Source organism: Lissotriton helveticus, chromosome 1_1 (assembly GCF_964261635.1).
Source record: "Lissotriton helveticus chromosome 1_1, aLisHel1.1, whole genome shotgun sequence".
NCBI lineage: Eukaryota > Metazoa > Chordata > Amphibia > Caudata > Salamandridae > Lissotriton > Lissotriton helveticus.
This window is the reverse complement of record NC_136057.1, coordinates 1,464,554,446-1,464,573,719: the sequence shown is the minus strand read 5'-3', so window position 1 is coordinate 1,464,573,719 and position 19,274 is coordinate 1,464,554,446. Positions and strand designations below refer to the sequence as shown.

Below are 19,274 nucleotides of genomic sequence, written 5' to 3'. Positions count from 1 at the left end.
CCAGGTGCAATGGTGAATTTTCAGTAACTGAACAAGTGAAGATGGTCTTCCAAGGCAGCAAGGCCCATGTGCATTGGTGTACAAGGTGCCAGGAAAGATGAGATTCCTATATGAAATGTTCTCTCACATGTTGGGAGCTCTGTAGAGACATTCCGGCCATTTTGCAGAGATGGGAAAGGAAGTTCATCGAGCTAGGAAGGACAGTACACCATGAACTCTGAATAGGCCAGCTTGCTGGAAGTGTGAACAAGTCAGTTAGGAAGGGCAGGCTGGTCAGTTTGCAGGGAACAGGCATGGACATGTCAGTTTGCAGAGCAGTGGATGTGGGATGAGTGTGTATTGCAATCATGCAACAGGGTATGTTGTAGAATACACATTGTTTGCCAGTTTCTGTGGGTGCACTATTGTGTGTGGTACAAGGACAATGCTAGTGCAGGACAGCTCAACCCCAATAGAGGCCTAACATGAACCAAAGGCTTTGGCGGTGTGCATGGCATCTCACTATTCAGACCTGCGAAACTGCCCTAAACCTTAAGCTCACCTTCTTCATCCACAGCCAGTACAGTGGCGCCTCTGCTCAGCAGGGCTTGGACTACAGTGGCGAGGCCATTCCGAGCAGCTATGTGCAGCGGCCTGCAATGGAGGACAAGACAAAGAGTAGGTAAGAACTAAGAGGTAACAATGGGAATCCAACATAGCGAAATACCACAAAAACACACCATTTCAGTCCACCAACATGATGATGAAATTACTCGAGTGCCAGCTCAACTAGGACATGAAACTGTGTCAGTGTCCGCTCCTGCTTCCAAGCAACAGTGCTTTGTGAAGGCGTCCCTGTTTTCTCATGCTTCTGCTTGGCAAATACCCAAAAGAGGCACACCTCAAAGAAGAGCAGACTATGTTGCCATACTTCTAGTGGAGTGGGCTTGGACTCTTCCAGTGAACAGTCTTCCCACTGTCACATGGAAGAAAGCGATTGTTGCAGAAACATGTAGAAATTCCATGATTTGAGACCAGAAATCATTTACTTGGATTGGGGGGAGGAGACTAGCAATTGGTTGGATTTTCTGAATCGTTTAGTTCTGTTCAAGATCCATTTGAGGCACCTTCGGACATCAAGCAAATGCAATGCTCTCTCTGGTGAGTTCCAAAGGTTTTTAGAACAAAGCTTTAAGGATCACATGCTTATTCAGATGAAATCCAGTTGGAACATTGAGTATGCCCTTTGGATTAATTCCAAGAATAACCCTATCTGTCGTAAATTGGTAGTAAGGTTCCATAATTGTAAAAGCTTGCATCTTGCTTCCCCTTTTTGTCAATGTTATGGCCAATAAAGTTTCTGTCTTCCAAGTGAGATATTTTTTGCGACTTGTGTATTGGTTCAAAATGACCAGGCAATCACTGGGAAAGTACTGTGTTCAATTCCTGAGTTACTGATAGATGGGGAAAATTTTGTTAATAGACCCTCTATGAATTACTTGATAATTCTATCCAACAATTAGAATGATGGGGGGGGGGGGGGGGGGGTTAGGGTGTTTAGGGGGAGATTTAAAATATTTTATTATTCATTTAACTTAACTATATCTCTTCTTGGTATTATTGCCGTTTACTATGCTATCATGTATGTTAGTTACCTTATTTTCAGTTTAAGAAATGGCAATAGACATGACCAGGTGGTCCTCTCGGCATCCCGAATGAATAATAAAAAATTATTTAAAATCCTGCTTTTTTACAGTATTTGAGAAAGAAAAACAAACGGCTGCGGTCAGAATCGCTAAATCCTATGCTTGTATAAGCACTTTCAAAACAACTTCGGGGTGAATTTCTATAAACAGTGTAATTGCTCATGGTTCGTACCATGCATGTCTATTTACAATGCAAATTTGCACCAAGAGTGAGAAGGGCTGTAAGGTATTAAATCAATCTATCACCCTATCAAATTGTTTGCACATCAATGAAATTCTGATCCAAACACTCCGTAATTGTTGTTGCTGTATTATTTTATTCAATATAAAATATCATAAAAGCATACACAGAATATTTAGAATGGAAAATCCAGCATTTCATACAACAATTGACATAAAATCCAACATTTTATACAACAATTAACAGATGATTTCATGCACAGTTAACAGAATAAAATCGCTAAAAATCCTTTAAAATAAGTTTTTACACTATATACAATAAAAACAATTTCAATTACAGTCAGCGTATAGCAGCATTTGGGACCTTGGGACACTAGCATTTGTTGAGTTTTACCAACTTTAAACGTGTTAGGCAGGCATTGCCCAAGTATTTTGCTACCGCACAAATCGTACTAAGAGCGGAAGTGTCAGATTTGAACAAACGGAGTGCAGCCCTGTAGACAGTAAAACCAAGGTTTTTACAAGTTGGTTTCAGCCATTTATACCTTGCAGCCCTATAAGCAGGGCATGCAAAGAAGAAATGGGAAAGCGTTTCTGATGGGGCTTTGCAAATCGGTCAACTCATAGAGGGCAAGCTATAAATCTGCCAACCCGCTACCAGGTCGTTAAGTGGGAGCGTTCCTAACCTGAACTTCATGTACAGCAATCTGTTGCGGGGAGATTGTATAAAGTCAAGATAGTGCTCGAATTTAGCAACTGGCTTGTGTTCTAAAAACTGTTCAGTAAGGGTCCCCCGGTTGGGTTTACGTGCCTCCACCCCTTTCACCCACTCCCAGTATGCCTTCTTAATAGATTGCTTGCCCGGCGCGATCTTCGAACCCAATTTCTTTAACCAACTGCTTCAGTTTACAGATCCACTTAATCTTATTCCCTGTGTCTAGAGTGATAATCTCGTTCAATGCAGCTGCATAGTTTGCCAGTTCTGGGGTCCTTCTCAGGCGCACCCAGAACAATAAAGGACGTAATCTAGCAATGTTGGTAAACGACTGCCTTCCCAGGTCATTGCGGAGCGGACTTAAGGGGGTATAGAGCAGCAGGGATATCAAGCCCCTAAAAAACTTATCCTCAGATCTTTCGAGCTCGCAGACATCTTCGAATCCCCATAGCTCCGACCCGTAAAGAGCCGCGGGGAGTGCCTTGCCTTCATAGACCACAAGAGCCTATGGGTCTACTAACTGAGAGATTATGGTCTCTTAAAATGGCTCCCGCTACTCTTCTATGATTAAGGAGCATTTTGGCTAAATGAGTGTTCCATTTCAATTGATTATTCAGCCTAATCCCCAAATAATCAAAAGACTCTACAACTTCCAAGGGAGTACCCTTCAGGTTGATATTATTGTTAAAACGTTTGCAGGGGGAGAATTACATCAATTTCTCCCCAGCCAGGGTTGGGGCATCTGTTGGAACCTCTCTCAGATGGTCCACCACCCCATTAACAAAGAGAGAAAACAGTGTTGGAGCTAAAACGCAACCTGGCTTACATCCCTGTTCACTGCCACCCTTCCCGTTAACTGGCCCTGATTACCCCATCTAATTCTAGCGTAATTCCCCTCATGGAGGCGCATGGTAAAATCAAGAATCATGGGGTGAATCCCTAGGTCCTGTAAGACTTGCCATAACTTGTCCCGGGGGACTAGATCGAATGCGGTCTTCAGATCGATAAAGGCCAGGTATAGGCTGCCCTTCCCAATGGTTACTACTTTCCAGTGTAGAGTGCAGAATCTGAACACTTGATCAATCGTCCCTACTTTCTTTCTGAACCCTGCCTGAAAATGCGAAAGGATTCCGTAATGTACAGCGGAGCATTGCTCTGATTTCATCTATCTTTTCTATTTAGCTTTCTCTTCTCTTTTAAATTTCCTTTTAAAAAACATTTTAGAGAAAGGACTGTGTCACTGACGCATGTTTTTTCTTTGCACGGGCTAATCACAGTGGATGGCTTGACTTATTTCTGGACTTTTCATCTTTAAAACGGGAGTAGTAGAATTTTCCCACAAAACTTGATTATAAAGTACATTATGGGCGCCCTCATATATATGAATTTTTTCTCGTTTACAGATACCACTATCATTTTGAAATAGTTTTCACTCGTAACATAAGGTCCTGAAGAAGGTGGTTGTAAACAAGCCTTATCCACCGAAACGTACGTCGACCTGACTTACTGGATCCTCAGGAGACAACATAACCATGGATATCAAATGACATTTTTTCTCCAGGAGTTGAATTTTGTATGCCCTTTCAAACTGGATGAAAACAAGTGTGTGAAGTAAGAATGTGAAAGTGTGACAAGTAAGAGTGTGATGTTTTGTGAGTTGGTTGTGGAGTGAGTTTAATCACAGTATAGGGGTGTTTTGCATATAATAATGTTAAATGGTTTATGATGTATTACATTATGAATCACTGATTTACAAAAACATTTTTTTCTTTTGTATGAAAAATAGGAAAAAAAGAAATGTTAATGTATTCTGAAAATGACTTACTCTTGGATAAAATTAAAAAAAATAATAATTTTATAAATAAAACAACAGTAATTTTATAAATAAAAGCACTGCTGTTTGTTGATGTATTGCCATAGTGAAGGGATTGCCCTGTGAGCTTATTATAGCCACTGTCGAAGAGATACAGGTTGAGTGGGAGCGCTCTTTGAGCATGTTGTTTCAATTTTTTATCTTTTTGTCATGGTCACCCCTGCTTTTTGCCGAATATTTGATGCAATTTTGACAGAAGTGCACTGGATATCTGCTATCCAGGTGCCCAGTGCCAGATCGCTTTCCCTAAAACTGTACAATTGTTCCCCCAGTTGGCAATACCTTTAGCCCCCCTCCTGTAAGTCCCTAGTAAATGGCACCCCTGGTAACTAGGGCATGGAGGCTAAAGAGAGTTCCTAAGGGCTGCACCATGTACTGTGCCATCCTTAGAGACACATCAGCACACTCATGCAAACCGCCATTGCAGGCTGCGTGACATGGTGCACTGAAAAGTGAAGACACGGCATGGCACACCTCCTGTGTGCCATGTCTATAGACACTGCATGTAATACATGTAAGTCCCTCTACAGCAGGCCTTGCAGTCCTAAGGCAGGATGAACAAGTTACTTACCTTCGGTAAAGCATTATCTGGTAGAGACAGTCTAGCTGCAGATTACTTAACTTCTGATTTCTCCCCAGGCGTCAGACTGGATCCAGATATCTTTCAGCAGTACCTCTGCGCGCTGGGGGACGGCGCCATATGACTCTGTGATGACCTAGACTTCGTTTGTGACGTCAGGGGAGTCGTATAAGTCCCCTTCAGCATGTGAACATAAGTTTCTTCTGTGAAATTTCTGTGTTACAACGCAGAGCCACTATTGAAACTGGCTTTGGAAACAGTGTGCCAATAAGATCAATGTATTCTTGAAACAATAACTAGAAAACAGAAATGAATGGTATTGCAATACCAAGTCAAGATCCATAAGTTAAGACAAATGGTCCACTGAATCACACAACTAATGAAACAGTGATCACTGGTGTATAAATCCAGTGCTGAAAAAGGGTATAACCCTTACACTAGAGGTCGTTCGCAGAGGGGGAGGATTGGTAGGGCATTAAGGAATCTGCAGGTAGACTATGTCTCTACCAGATAATGCTTTACCGAAGGTAACTTGTTCATCTGATAGAGACATCTAGCTGCAGAAACCTTAACTTTTGAACTAAATATCATAGCAATACCCACCGGGAGGAGGGTCTGTGAACTAATCGTACATAAGTTGTCAAAGAGAACCAGGCGGTGTAAATTAACAATAGACCAGACGTACATAGGAATTAGATGAAATAGAGCTTGAACTCCTCATAAAAACATGTGGCAAGGACCACAGTCAATGAAAATAAAACCCTACAAACACAGAAAAAACATGCCCCAAGGGCAGCTGAATAACATTGTGCCAGAAGACAACAGTAAGACAGTAGTCCTCGACCCCTAAAGGATGAAATGAGTCTATGGACTAGTTGGAACAAAGACAATAATTAATACCCTGTAAATTAGTTCCCACACCGTTAAGGAAGGATTCAAAAGAACCTGTCCTCAGAATTCCAGAAAAAGATGTACCAGGATTCATCCAAATTTGAGCTTAGATGAATAAACACATTTGTCAGAAAGACCAACTCAGGAACCAAAACGGATGTAAATCGAAGTCTATTCTTGAAGAAAACGTCATTAGATAAAATGGCCAGTACAAGGGTGCCACGACACATAGAACACAAAGACAGAAAAATGGCAATTCGCCGGGTATGAATCTGCCATGAACAGAAAATGCCCAGATATATACAGCTCATACCCTACATACATATATAGATACATACCTAATATAGTCTATACATAGATCTAAATCTACAGGATATGACATACAGTCACAGAGAGAACTACACTGGAGAGAGAAGCAAACTGCACTCATAGTAAGATTTGCATTAATATAATATATATCCTGTCTTATTATATATAGCAACGCTATATATAGTTATTCAGAACACAGATACATTACACCTGTGGGTATGCCAAATACCTGAATAGATAAAATGGAACTGAAAAACCAGCCCATGATACCTACACAACAGAAAATTGAAATCGAACAAACGAAAGGAAGATCACACCTTCAATAATATAAATTCTCTCTCTCTCTCTCTCTCCCTCCCTCCCTCCCTCCCTCCCTCCCTCCCTCCCTCCCTCCCTCCCCATCATACAAAAGTATATGGAAAGGAAAACTCAGGATGTTCTTAAGGAAGAGAAAAACCATAAAGGTGAACATTCTATTTAAGAAAAGTAGAAATCCTCCCAGAAAATGCTGGACGTGGCCGTGAAAACTAACCCCCTAGGGTCAAAATATTCTGTCACTGCATTACAGAAAACATTACAGGAAGTGATTGCGGATCAACCATGTTTTAAAAATGAATGTAGGTTATAGAATCTCCATAAATAGGGGGTAAGCGTTAGTAATGCACAAGTTACTTACCTTCGGTGAACATTCTATTTAAGAAAAGTAGAAATCCTCGGTAACAATATATCTGTAAGAAACATTAGTTTGTTATAGATTCCTTACCTTAGAATTACCCCCAGTCGTCAGACTGGAACCAGAAAGTTTTTTCGTCAGCAGTACATCTGCGCGTCGGAAGGTGGCGTCGGTCGGCTCCACGTATGTGTCGCCGGAATGACGTCGCAGCAGCTTAGACTCCGCCTCGCGCGCTGACGCCAGTTCTGTACACGACTTTCCGCGCAAGAAACGCAGCGCCATGCAAGACACTGACCATTGGTGTACAAAACTAGGGCCCTGAAAGGATGTCCTTAACCCTAGAAATCAGTTCGCAGAACGGGGAGGATGGAAGGGGCGGTAAGGAATCTATAACTAACTAATGTTTCTTACAGATATATCGTTACCGAAGGCAAGTAACTTGTGCATCTGAAGGAAACACGTTAGTTATAGATTCCTTCCCTTAGAATAGATACCCCAACAATACCAACCCCGGAGGAGGATTTGCGAACCAAGAGCACACCAGAAAATCCTGGAGAACAGAACGGCCAAAGAAGCCGTCTCTCCGGACTTGGCTGTCCAGGCAGTAGTGATTGGTGAACGTGTGCAGCGACGCCCACGTGGCCGCCTGACAGATGTCATGTAGAGGCACTCCCCTTCCCAAGGCAGTAGTGGCTGCTGTCGCCCTGGCGGAATGAGCGCATAGCCCGACTGGAGCCTCTTTTTTAACTAGAGAGTAACAAGCCTTAATACATAAGACCACCCACCTAGAAATTGTGCTTTTGTGTACGGCCCGACCCTTCTTTGTACCCACGTAACCTACAAAAAGTTGATCATCCACCCGGAACTGCTTTGTTGGACATTTTAGAGGCAGGGAAACCAGAGTTTAACGGACGATAATTCACAAACAGTTGGTCAGACTTTTGTACACTTTTTGTTTTATCAAGATAGAATTTTAACACTATTTTCAGGTCTAGAGAGCCCAGAGCTCTCTTAGCAGGAGTGGCAGGGTTTGCAAAGAAAGTAGGAAGAGTAACTGACTGGTTGATGTGAAAATCCGAAACCACCTTAGGAAGGAACCTCGGGTGAGTACGTAACACCACTCTGTTCGCGTGAAAAACGAGATAAGGCTCTGTAGAGCTTAAGGCTTGTATCTCGCTTACCCTGCGAGCAGATGTGATTGCCAAGAGAAAAGCAGTCTTCCACGAAAGATGCGGAAGGGAAGCTTTGTGAATGGGTTCGAATGGGGGACCCATTAGTTTAGGGAGGACTTTATTCAGCTCCCAGGGAGGAGATGGAGTCCTATCGGGAGGATAGACCTTCTTGAGACCCTCCAGGAAATCTTTAACAACTGGCATCTGAAAGAACTTAGCCTGAGTGGGAGACTTTCTATATGCTGTTATTGCTGCCATGTGAACCTTTATGGAGGAGTATTGCAAAGCTGTTTCGGCCACATACAGTAAGTATGGTAACAGTACCTGTTTCTGACCTCAAATAGGGTCATGCCCTTTGTAGGAGAGTAGGGTCTGCTATCCTATGGTCACCCCATTTTTTTGCTTTTTACTTCACTGGTTTTCGACTTAATGTGGCTGTGGGCCTGCTAATCAGACCCACAGCCCTGCTGTTCTCTCTCTAAATTCACAACCATGTACTTTAGGTACATCACCAATTGGGATTGGGTCACCTTATGAGCCCCTGTACAGTGTACTATAGGTACCCAGGGCATAGGTGCACCCAAGGCCTACCAGGGGCTGCAGCATATCTTTTGCCACTGCTGGCTGGCCATCCAAACTGACACAACTGGCTGATCACTCAGCTGGGGCAAGGTCGTGTAATCACCCCTTGCTTAGATATTGTATACCTATGTCTAACCTTATATCTGGACACATATACACCTATAAGTCACTCCTATGGCAGGCCTTAACAATCCTGAAGGCAGAGTGCTTGGTTTTATGTGAAATGGTGCTCTAGCATGAGCTGAGCCTGTCTGCAGCTTTCGGAACCATGTCCTTATAGCTGTTCCAGGATATTGCCATACCATATACTCTTAAGTGCATTATGTACCTCGCGGTCAGATGCTAACTTTGGTTTGGCTTTATCAAAACATGTCGTGTAAGGTGTCATACGCTTTGGAATACTACCCCCTCGCCAATTCTGGCGACGGGGGTAGCATTCCACCCTTCTAGAGGGAGAAGACATGTTACTTTCCTTAATCCCGGTTAAAGTTAACCAGAGCCTCAGCATCACAAAATGGATGCTGCTGCCACAGACACAAGTCTGGCCTCCTGCTGCTGGACGAAACTCCGGCAGGGGAAGCCTGGACAATAGGTTTCCTGTCACAGGGAGGTGCTAGCACCACCCCAGACAGGAGATAGTGGATTGGGGCAGGGAGGGCTGAATGAAACTAGACACTGCCTGGGGCACACAAGGTGTCCCATGCATAGGCCAGTTGAAACCGGTGCTGGGGCACTCCAGCCCCAGCTCTGGCGCGAAACTGGACAAAGGGAAAGGGGTGTAACCACCCCCTTCCTGGGTCCCACCCGTAGGAGGGACCTAGCAGGTAATCCAGCCCCTTGATTTGGAATAAAGGTAGGAGCTGTGTCCTTAGACTTTAGATAATCCTGACAAACTCTGATACGAAACTCTGGACCCTTCGACATCCTACTCGACGTAGAAGACTGTAGAATCTCCCTTGTGGTCAAGGAGTGACCACCCTGTGCAAGCAGGCACCATCAAGCGCTCAACGGTTTTCTTTATCGTTGCTCCCGCCGGAGCTCGAACGACAGAGCCTGACAAGACCCGGACTTCGAGAAATCCAACAGCCCGATCCACAGCCACAGCAGAGCTGAGACCCGTGGAGGCGACGAGAGACGTGGGACTGGCCATCTTGGAAAGCCAGCGAAGTGCTTTCTGTGCAGCTCCTGAGGCACCCTCGAAGCTGTGCATTGGGGATTGAGAAGCTCCAGCCCCGAGCATCCTTTGCACCAAAGATCACCTCTCCACACTCATCGAGTGCTGCGTGGGGCCCTTTTGCATTTTCCTGCTCGACGCGTCTGTCCGGTTACTTGCCCGTTGGCTAGTGGCCTCTGTGACGACGAATCCTTGATTTTCCAACGCTGGTCTGGTTGCTCCAGACTGGCCTTTGCTCCCCTGAAAAGGAGCAGCCCATCAGACCTTGCTGGTCTGATCCAGAAGCCATCTTCGATTCCTGCGTGGGTTGCATTTGCCAAGGCCTGTTGACTCCGAATCAAGAACAGACACCGCCGACAGCGAGAGCCTTCGTGGGAAAGTCTGTGTCCAGCACCTGGTCGTCGTCGACACCTCCTGGTCCACGTGGCAGCGGAGACAAGCTTCACGACATCATCTGACCGCAACCCGACAACGCCTGGTTCCTTCCTGGTCACTTGCTAGTGACCTAGACTCTGTCCCCTCTGCTTTCAGGTACTCTACATCTTCGATCCACCCTTGGATCCACCTGGACTCTTCCCTCCTGGTCGCCTGCAGCATCTTTTCTCCAAGGCTCCATAGAACTCCACGACGAAACCCGACACACTTTGACACCTATGCACCCGCTTCCTGTGGGTGAGGTAACGTGAGTACTGCGGTGCTCCTGTAGAGATTTACACTCCTAGTGTCCTAGTTTTAAGTGGTTAAGTTCTAGTCCAGTCAGAAGACTTCCAAATCTGCAACTTTCTATCTTTACGCACCCATTGACTTCTATAGGTGCACGCGTGTGCATTTAGACACTGCACCCGCATCCTGTGGGCCTCCTGCTCCCTAACTGCTGTTAGTCCAGTGTAGCCCCAGCGATTCCCAAGGCCCTAGGCCTTACCATTGTTCGTGACGTGGTTCTTATACCACTATTTTAGTATATGGTTTTAAGGGCCACCAGGGCCTATCCATATTTGTGCAACTTTTGTATGTTATATTAAGTTAAATGTTATACGCTTGTGCTCATAAAGAGTTAAGGGGATTAATTTAGAAATAAATACATATATATTTTGAATATATAACGTGTGGTGTCCTTTCATTTGGTATTAAAAGGTTTGCATATGGTTAAACAGCTGGCTTCACATGCCCTCTTGAGTTTAGCCTAAGACTGCTTTTGTCCATGCTACCACTAGGATAGCTGATCTATAAGGTTGACTTTACAACCATCACCATAAGGGTTGTTTGGACTGGTGCAAGGTGCTCACTAGAATAGTGAACATCATATACCAGGCCAACTTCTCACACCCTTCAACAGTACACATGTATAAACGCTTCCACTTAAAAGCGTAAGACTTCCTCGTAGAAGGTCTCCTAGCCTTCTTCAAGATCTGCATGAAGTCTTGAGAGAGGCCTAAATGTCCATATTGGATGAACTCAGGAGCCATGGTGCTAACCTCGGACGGCAGGTTGGGGTGGAACACCTTGTCGCCCGCCCTGGTCAGCATATCCGGATGACATGGCAACCTCCTATGTGGTACCTTGAACAGGTGAAGAAGGTCCGGGTACCACCACTGGCGAGGCCACTCTGGAGCAACCAGGATCATCTCGGTCTTGGACTTGTACAGTTTCCTGATCACCATGGGAATGAGGGGAATTGGTGGAAAAGGGTAATGTCTCTGACCAGTCTATCAACAGAGCATTCCCCTTGGAACCTGGTTGCGGGTACCTGGAGGTGAAGACGCAGCATTTTGCGTTTTCGGCGTCCACAAAGAGATCAATGTCTGGTGTTCCCCAGTTGTGGAAGATGTCTTGCACTACTTCTTGTTTTAGCACCCAGTTGTATGCTTCGGCAAAATGCCTGCTTCGGCCGTCCGCTTGGACATTGAGGACACCTGGTAAGTGAATTGCAGAAATTTTCATGTCTCGTGTCAGAAGCCACTTCCAAATCGCCTGTGCTTCCAGCGACAGGGGTCTGGACCTGGTGCCCCCCTGCTTGTTCAGGTAGTACATCGTTGTCCGTCTGAACAAGAAGAGTAGTCTATTTGATGGAAGAAAAAACGCCTCGAGAGCTAGATGTACCGCTCTGAGTTCCAGCATGTTTATGTGGTATAGTTGCTCTTTCTTTGACCACATTCCTTGGAGCTGTCCCCATCCCTGAAGGGACGCATCCGTCACCAGAGTCTGCTTCGGCAGTTCATCTTGAAAGGGGACTCCTGGACTCCTACGATGAGATGAGTCCGTCGCATCCACCATTTGATGGAGAGCTGGACAGACAGAGGTAGAGTTAAAGTGTCCTCCCAACGGTTGGAGATTTGGGACCACTGATCCTCCAGAGTCTGCTGTAGAGGTCTCATGTGAAGTCTAGCGTTTGGAACTAGAAAAATGCATGAGGCCATCGAAGCAAGCAGAGATGAGATCTGCCTGGCCGTGGGCTGAGGTATCTTCAGGTGAGTTTGACACTTGTAAAGAATGGAGATAGTCTATCCTCCGAAGGGTACGCTCTTGCATTGACTGTGTCCAAAGATGCGCCTAGGTAGCGTATCCTCTGTGTTGGATTAGGATGGATTTTTTTTAAATTCACGCGTAGACCGAGCCAATGCAGTTGTTGAATGCAGTACGCGAAGTGCTGCTGCAGAAGAGTTGGAGATGCACTCTTAAGAAGCAAGTCGTCCAGGTAAGGGTAGACGAAGATTTGCTTTTTCCTCAAGAAAGCAGCTACTACTGCCATGCACTTTTGAGAATGTGCGAGGAGCCGACTTCTGACCGAAGGGCAGGACAGTGAACTGGAAGTGGTCTGATTGGATGCGAAACCGTAGAAACTTCCGATGCTTTTGAGAGATTGGTATGTGGAAACAGGCATCTTGAAGATCTATGGAACACATCCAGTCCCCTCGATGTAGATGTGGGATTATTTGATGTGATGCCAGCATTCTGAACCTCGCTCTAAGAATGAACTTGTGGAGACGTCTGAGATCTAGTATAGGCCTGAATTCCTTGTTTGGACCTTTCTTTGGGACCAAAAAATATCGAGAGTAGATCCCCTGCAGACGTTGATGCCATGGAACCTCCTCAATGGCTTCCTTTACGAGTAGAGCGGACACCTCTTCTCTTAGAAGATTTATGCGATGGATGACAGTCTTTTGAGGAGGAATAGAAGGTAGAGGGGACTTGAACCTGATGGTATACCGATTCCTTACAATATTCAGCACCCACTTGTCTAGTGTGATCTTGGTCCACTCTTCCAGGTAGAAACGGACACTTCCCCCCACCGGAGTGTGTAACGGAGTTAGGGGAAGCAAGCACTCACTGCTTTTGTTGTTGCTTGGCAGCAGGTGTGGACTGTCTGGAGTTCCCTCCTCTTCCTCTACCAGGACGTCGCTGGTAGGATTGTGATCTTCCTTGATTTGGCTGGGAGGACCACTGAGGGGTTTGAACCCTCTGTTGGTATTGTCGCCGATCGTAATGGCGGTAGCGTCGCTTGAAGTACTTCCTCTTCTCGAGCCCAACCACCTTCACCGTATCCAGTTCGGTCTTCATCCTGGACATTTCGTCATCAGCATGAGAGCCGAAGAGTGATGTGCCATTGAAGAGTTGATTGACAATGTGATGTTTTGTCTCTGGCTTCAGACCCGTCAATCTCAGCCAGGCAGAGCGATGGGCACAAATACCATGAGCATAACCATGGGCAGCGAGATCAGAGGCATCAGCCGCTGCACTGATAACTTGATTGGCTACCAAGCCACCTTCATGCAGGATTTCCAGGAAATCTTGCTTGTCTTTTTTTGGGAGCGTCTCAGGTGAAGCGTGAAAGAGAGTCCCACAAAGAACCATCATACTGACCCAGCAAGGCAGAGGCGCTGGCTACCTTCATGTAAGAGGCTGAGGTCGTGCACATTCTCTAGCCGACAGAATCCATGGCCTTAAGGTCTCTGTTGGGGGGTACCGCAAACGATGCTGGCCCCGTATGATTGTTCCGTGCCGATGAAACAATAACAGAGTCCGGTGGAGGGTCAGCCCTCAGAAAAAAGGGGTAGTTCTCGGGAGCCTTATATTTCTTAGTGATCCGAGATTGGGCCGCCCCCACTGATGCTGGAGTAAGGAATTTTTGCAGAGCAGGCTCCAGCAATCCATGCACAAGAGGAAACAATGGTCTCGAGGAAGACCTTTGGTGCAGTGTTTCAAAGATGACTGATGTCTTGGTAGTGGAAACAGGCATTTCAATATGAAGTTTTGCAGCCCCTCGACAGAGAACCCCATTGAAGGTCAGAATATCATCAATGGGCGATATTCTACTTGGAGGAGAGGAAGAAAGAGTAGGAGAATAGTCAGCTTTGGAGTCTGACGACCATGAAGAAGATCTATGGCTCCGTCTTCTAGGAGAGCGGTGTCGAGATCTGGATGCCCAACTCCTAGGAGAACATGATGGTCACCTTCTTACAGATGGGGACCTTCGTGGAGTGGCACGTTCGTGTCTTTCAGAACAGTGTACGGACTGAATTAAAGGCGATTTGGATCTTGTAGGGGAACGTGGCAGATTAATCCTGTGGATCTTCTACTCTCTTATGTCCCCTAGCCATCTCAGTGAGATATTAGTTGGCGGCGTTGGAGACGGTACCGGTGAGGGTTCTAGAGTGACTCGCACTATCTGAAGTCCTGGGGAGGAAGAAGCACTCCTCGACGTCACCACCTGGGCGTCCCGCGTCTAACGGTCTCTCGACGTCGCCCTAGGTCTCTTTGCTGGCGGAAACCCATGATCTGAGTGTGATCTCCTCGATGTCGACCTCCTCGACGTTGATCTAGATCACAACCTTCTTCTAGACACAGGGGGCGTTTTTCGAGATCTCGACGTCTATCTCCTCGACGGTGACCTCCTCGGCGACGGATGTGTCGACGTCATGCGTCTCGACGTCGGATGCCTGTGGCTCTCCGGCGTCGAAGCCCTTGGTGTTCGGCTCGACTTCGATGCAATTGGACCTCTCGACGTCGGCGGTGATCTCGACGTCGGCATGGTCCCTTTCGGAGGGCTTCGATGTTTATGTGTCGACGTCGAGCCCCGTCCTATTGACGTCGTAGGCGAGCTAGACTTGGACCGCCTACGCGTTGGTGTTGACTTCCTCTTATGGGTCTTCTCACCTTGTCTCGACGGCGAAGGATGTCTCGACGGCGAAGGACGTCTCGACCGACGAAGGACGTCTCGACCGACGAAGGACGTCTCGACGGCGAAGGACGTCTCGACGTCGATTTCGACGCCGACTAGGAGCACAAAAGGTATTTTGGATGTCGATCTGTCCCTCAATGGCATATGAGACCGATGTCTCCTTTTCTCACCTTTTTCTTTGCGCTCCAACCTTGTTTGAGAGGAGGGCTTCCTTGAGGGATGTTCTTTTCGCCCACTGCTGTTTCTTTTCCTCTCTCTTGCATGGAGTGCAGCTTAATCTTCTCCCTTTCTCTAAGGGTTTTTTTTTTTTAAACTTGCTGCAGTGGTAACACTGGTCTGGCTTGTGAGATGAAGGTAAACAAGCAATACAAACCGAGTGAGGGTCTGACTTAGCCATCTTTTTTCCACAGGCCGGGCACTTATTAAATAAGGCTGGCATTTTGACGGGAAAAATAGCCAAACGTCAGAAAAAATAGTAGTATTAGTAAGCTAAGTACTAGAGACGTCGAGTGAAACCAAAAAAGTTCCCTTTAAACCAGAAAAAAGTGATAAAAAATCACTAACTAGCGAGCTCAATGCTCCAGGATCCTCACAGGAGGAGCCGGAAAAAAGAACTGACCTAACTGTCACCTGTGGTGCATGATGGGAGCCTGGGGGTTCTTAAAGGCACGGCGCTAATTTTCCAATTGTTTTCTATGCAGCCTTTCTAGGCTAATCTGCCTCTATGATCTTGCCTTTTTTACCTTGGAAAATAAAGGTTGCATGTTTCAAAGCAAACTCAGGGCAGTTTTCTTTATATATATCATATGTACACTATGACTTATATGAAGATTTACATACAATGAGGGAAGAAGTTTTGGAGCCTAGTAATGTGTTTTCAGGCTGCATATATATATATATATATATATATATATATATATATATATATATATATACATACACACACAAACACACACACACACACACACACACACACACACACACACACATGGCTATTGATTGCTCCGGGGTCCCCGCACGTGGGCGGGACTATTCAGTGCTTATGACTATTGACGAGTATCCCCTGGAAGAGAATGTAACTGCTACACAAATCTTGCCTCCTAGAGTCTCTATTCAATGGCACATTGGGTAGAGAATACATATCTTGTGAGGTTGAAGCCACCTGAACTACCAAACTATGAAAGGTAGGATGCTTGAGGAGACCAGCTGGATCTCCAGGAGCAGGCAAGTGCTTGGGAGATAAAGCCCGATCCACAGAGACCCCCGTATCAGGCTTGGCCCAAGTGCCCAGAATTATGTCATTCAGCGCCTCACTATATTGGCGAACAGGCTCCACCACTATCTGAGCTTGTGAAAGGACATTAATCAGGGGATCAGTGGAGTTCTCCACCGTAGGCTTTTATAAACTTCACTACTGTAGCTACTCTCCTCATCTTATCTGTAAAAGATTAACTATCCTCAGTAGCAAGACTAGGAGGGGAAAGTAGCCCAGAGGCTGGGGAAGATTCCAGCCGACATCAATGCCAGAGTTGGCTTATCAAGGATGGACACCAAGGGTGGAGACCCCGAAGGGCTGAGCAACGGCGTTGAAGCAAAGAGGGCTGATGCTGAACGAACGACTTAGACAGTATAATTTGCACAGAGGACAAACCCACCGGAGTGGCTCCTCTTATCTCCATAGGACCTGACGGCAGTCCAAAGGAAAGTGTGGGCCCAAAGATAAGATGCAGGGAATGAGCGTACTCCCTCATTTGAGCCAGTGAAGTCCTGGCTTCTGGAAAGGCGGGGAGGCGCTAGGCAGAGTCATGTACAGCAAGCGGCAGGAGCCGTGGGAGACAGAGTCCCCAAGCGGCGAATTTAGGGGTTGCTGCAACTTCAGATGCCTAGGGACGTCGATGGTTCTGAGTGACGTCCATGGGAATGGCCCCTTGAACGGACCGCCAAATTAGAAATAGACTGAGGCCGCGCCGCTAGGAGTTTCATACGACGTTCCTTGAGCGCCTTTGGCTTCAGCTTCTGGCAGGAGCCGCAATCTTCGGAGTTGTGGTGTTCCCCTAAACTCCACATACAAACGGAGTGTGGATCTGTAAGCGACATTTGTCGAGTACAGGTCCCACAAGGCTTAAAGCCTAAAGACATCAGAAAAGCACACTGTTTCCTATCGACAAAAACCATTGAAGTGGGCCCAAAAACGGCCTGAGGAACCGCTTCTACGGATCTACGTTACAGCACGGAGAAGAAACTGATGTCTGCATGATGGAGGGGACTTGTATGACTCCACTGATGTCACAATTGGAGTCGATGTCATCACAACCGTACAGCGCCGTCCCCCGGCTCACAGATGTACTGCTGTAAAATGTCCGGATCCTGTCTGACAGCTGGGGAGAATTCTTGAGTTAAGGATAAGGCTAGAAGTTTCCATAAGATGCATTATATTGAATGTGAGGACATCTCTGTAGGAGCAGATATGCCCAGTGATGTTCATGTTGATTCATGGACATTGCCAGTGAACAGGGAAGCCATCTTGAATACATGCACTGGTGATCATGAGTTCCCCAGTTACAAGATGGCTTCACTAAAATGAAAGATGTTTGGTATAAAACCTCTAGTATTAAAAAGCCCACACTTATTCCAGTGATGGATTTATTAATACTTGCACCCAGGGTCACTTTAGTGGTGCCCCCTTAAAATCAACCGATGGACAAGGTATTTACCTTCGGTAACCCATTATCTGGTAGAGACATGATCTAGCCGCAGATTGCTTACCTTTGAACTTCCAGGCGTCAGGCTGGATCCGAAAGATTTTTCATAGCAGTAGCCCTGCGCACAGTAGAGGGCATCAGTTGACTCCGCGTGACGTTGTAGTGTTCGTCGGGGTGGTGATGTCCGCATCGTCAACATAACCGCCACTCCGGTGCATTTATGTCAGTAGTTTTCACGTCTTTCAACACCTGAAGCGCGTAGCCATGAAGTGACTGACCATGGTATGTTAATAACTAACCACTAAGCCCCTGAAGGGGAACATCCCTGACACTTAAAACCAATTCCGCAGTGCGAGGAGGATGGGTGGGTCGGTAAGGAATCTGCATCTAGATCATGACTCTATCAGATAAGGCGATACCGGAGGTAAGTAACTTGTCCATCTGATAAGAGATCTAGCTGCAGACTCCTTACCTTTGAACGGATACTCAAGCAATACCATCCCCGGAGGAGGGTTCAGACCAGAAAACCCTGTAAAACAGAGCGACCTAAAAGGCCCTCTTTGCTAACCTGGGAATCCAGGCAGTAGTGACTGGCGAACATGTGCAGAGATGCCCACGTGACACCTTGGCAAATATCCGGTTGGTAAACACTATGCTGGAGAGCTGTGGTGGCCGCTTTTGCCCCGGTGGAATGGGCCCTAAGCCCTTCAGGATGCTCCTACTCCGCTAAGGCGTAACTAATTTTTATGCAGAGAATAACCCATCGGGATATAATCCTCTTCTGGACAGCACCGGAACTCTTTTATATGATCAAGGCAGAACGACAATGCTCTTTTTGGGTCCAGACGGTAAAGACTTTCCTCTTCCTTGGAGGGGTGTGGGGTCGCATAGAAGGTGGGCAGGGTAACAGACTGTCCCAGATGGAAAAGTGTTACTACCTTAGGAAGAAAAGATGCTCTAGTCCGGAGTACTACCTTATCCGGAACGGTCATCCGGTAAGGAGGCATTGATGAAAGCGCCTGCAGTTAGCCGACTCTACTGGCAGAGGTTATGGCCACCAAAAAAGCTGTCTTAATGGTGAGCAACCAGAGGGCAGTTATGCATCAGCTCAAACAGTGCACACATCAATAAAGTGAGCACCAAATTAAGGTTCCACTGTAGCATGACAAAAGGTGAAGGGGAAGACAAATGGGTTAGCCCCATCAAAATCTCTGTACAATCGGAGATTTGAACAAGGACGGATGATCAGGCAGCCAAAGGCAAGACGAAAGGGCCGAAAGGGAGCCCTTCAAGGTGCGCAGAGCCCTTCCAGGCCAAGGAAAGTATGCAGAGGAGGACTTCTTCATACTTTCATTCAGATAGAGGATCAACAGACCAATCTGTACAATATTTACAAAATTTGTTTAATCGGCAGGCGTATACTGATTTGGTAGAGGGACGCCTGGCTGCCAAAATAACCTCAGAGACTTCAGGAGGAAGGTCAAAAGCTGTCAACTGTCGCTGCTCAATCTCCATGCAAGGAGGTGGAGAGTGGGCAGGCTCGGGTGGAGGACCCTCCC

General features: G+C 46.3%; 1 protein-coding gene across 3 annotated transcripts in view; it reads right to left on the bottom strand.

Moving 5' to 3' along the window:
• ANKRD52 (ankyrin repeat domain 52) overlaps positions 1–19,274 on the bottom strand; it is a 387,356-nt gene that overhangs the window by 4,982 nt on the left and 363,100 nt on the right. For all 3 annotated transcript variants that reach the window (XM_078686163.1, XM_078686164.1, XM_078686168.1), the window contains exon 27: positions 542–633. In XM_078686163.1, coding sequence (XP_078542289.1) covers positions 542–633 — 92 coding nt within the window. The remainder of the gene's footprint in view (positions 1–541; positions 634–19,274) is intronic.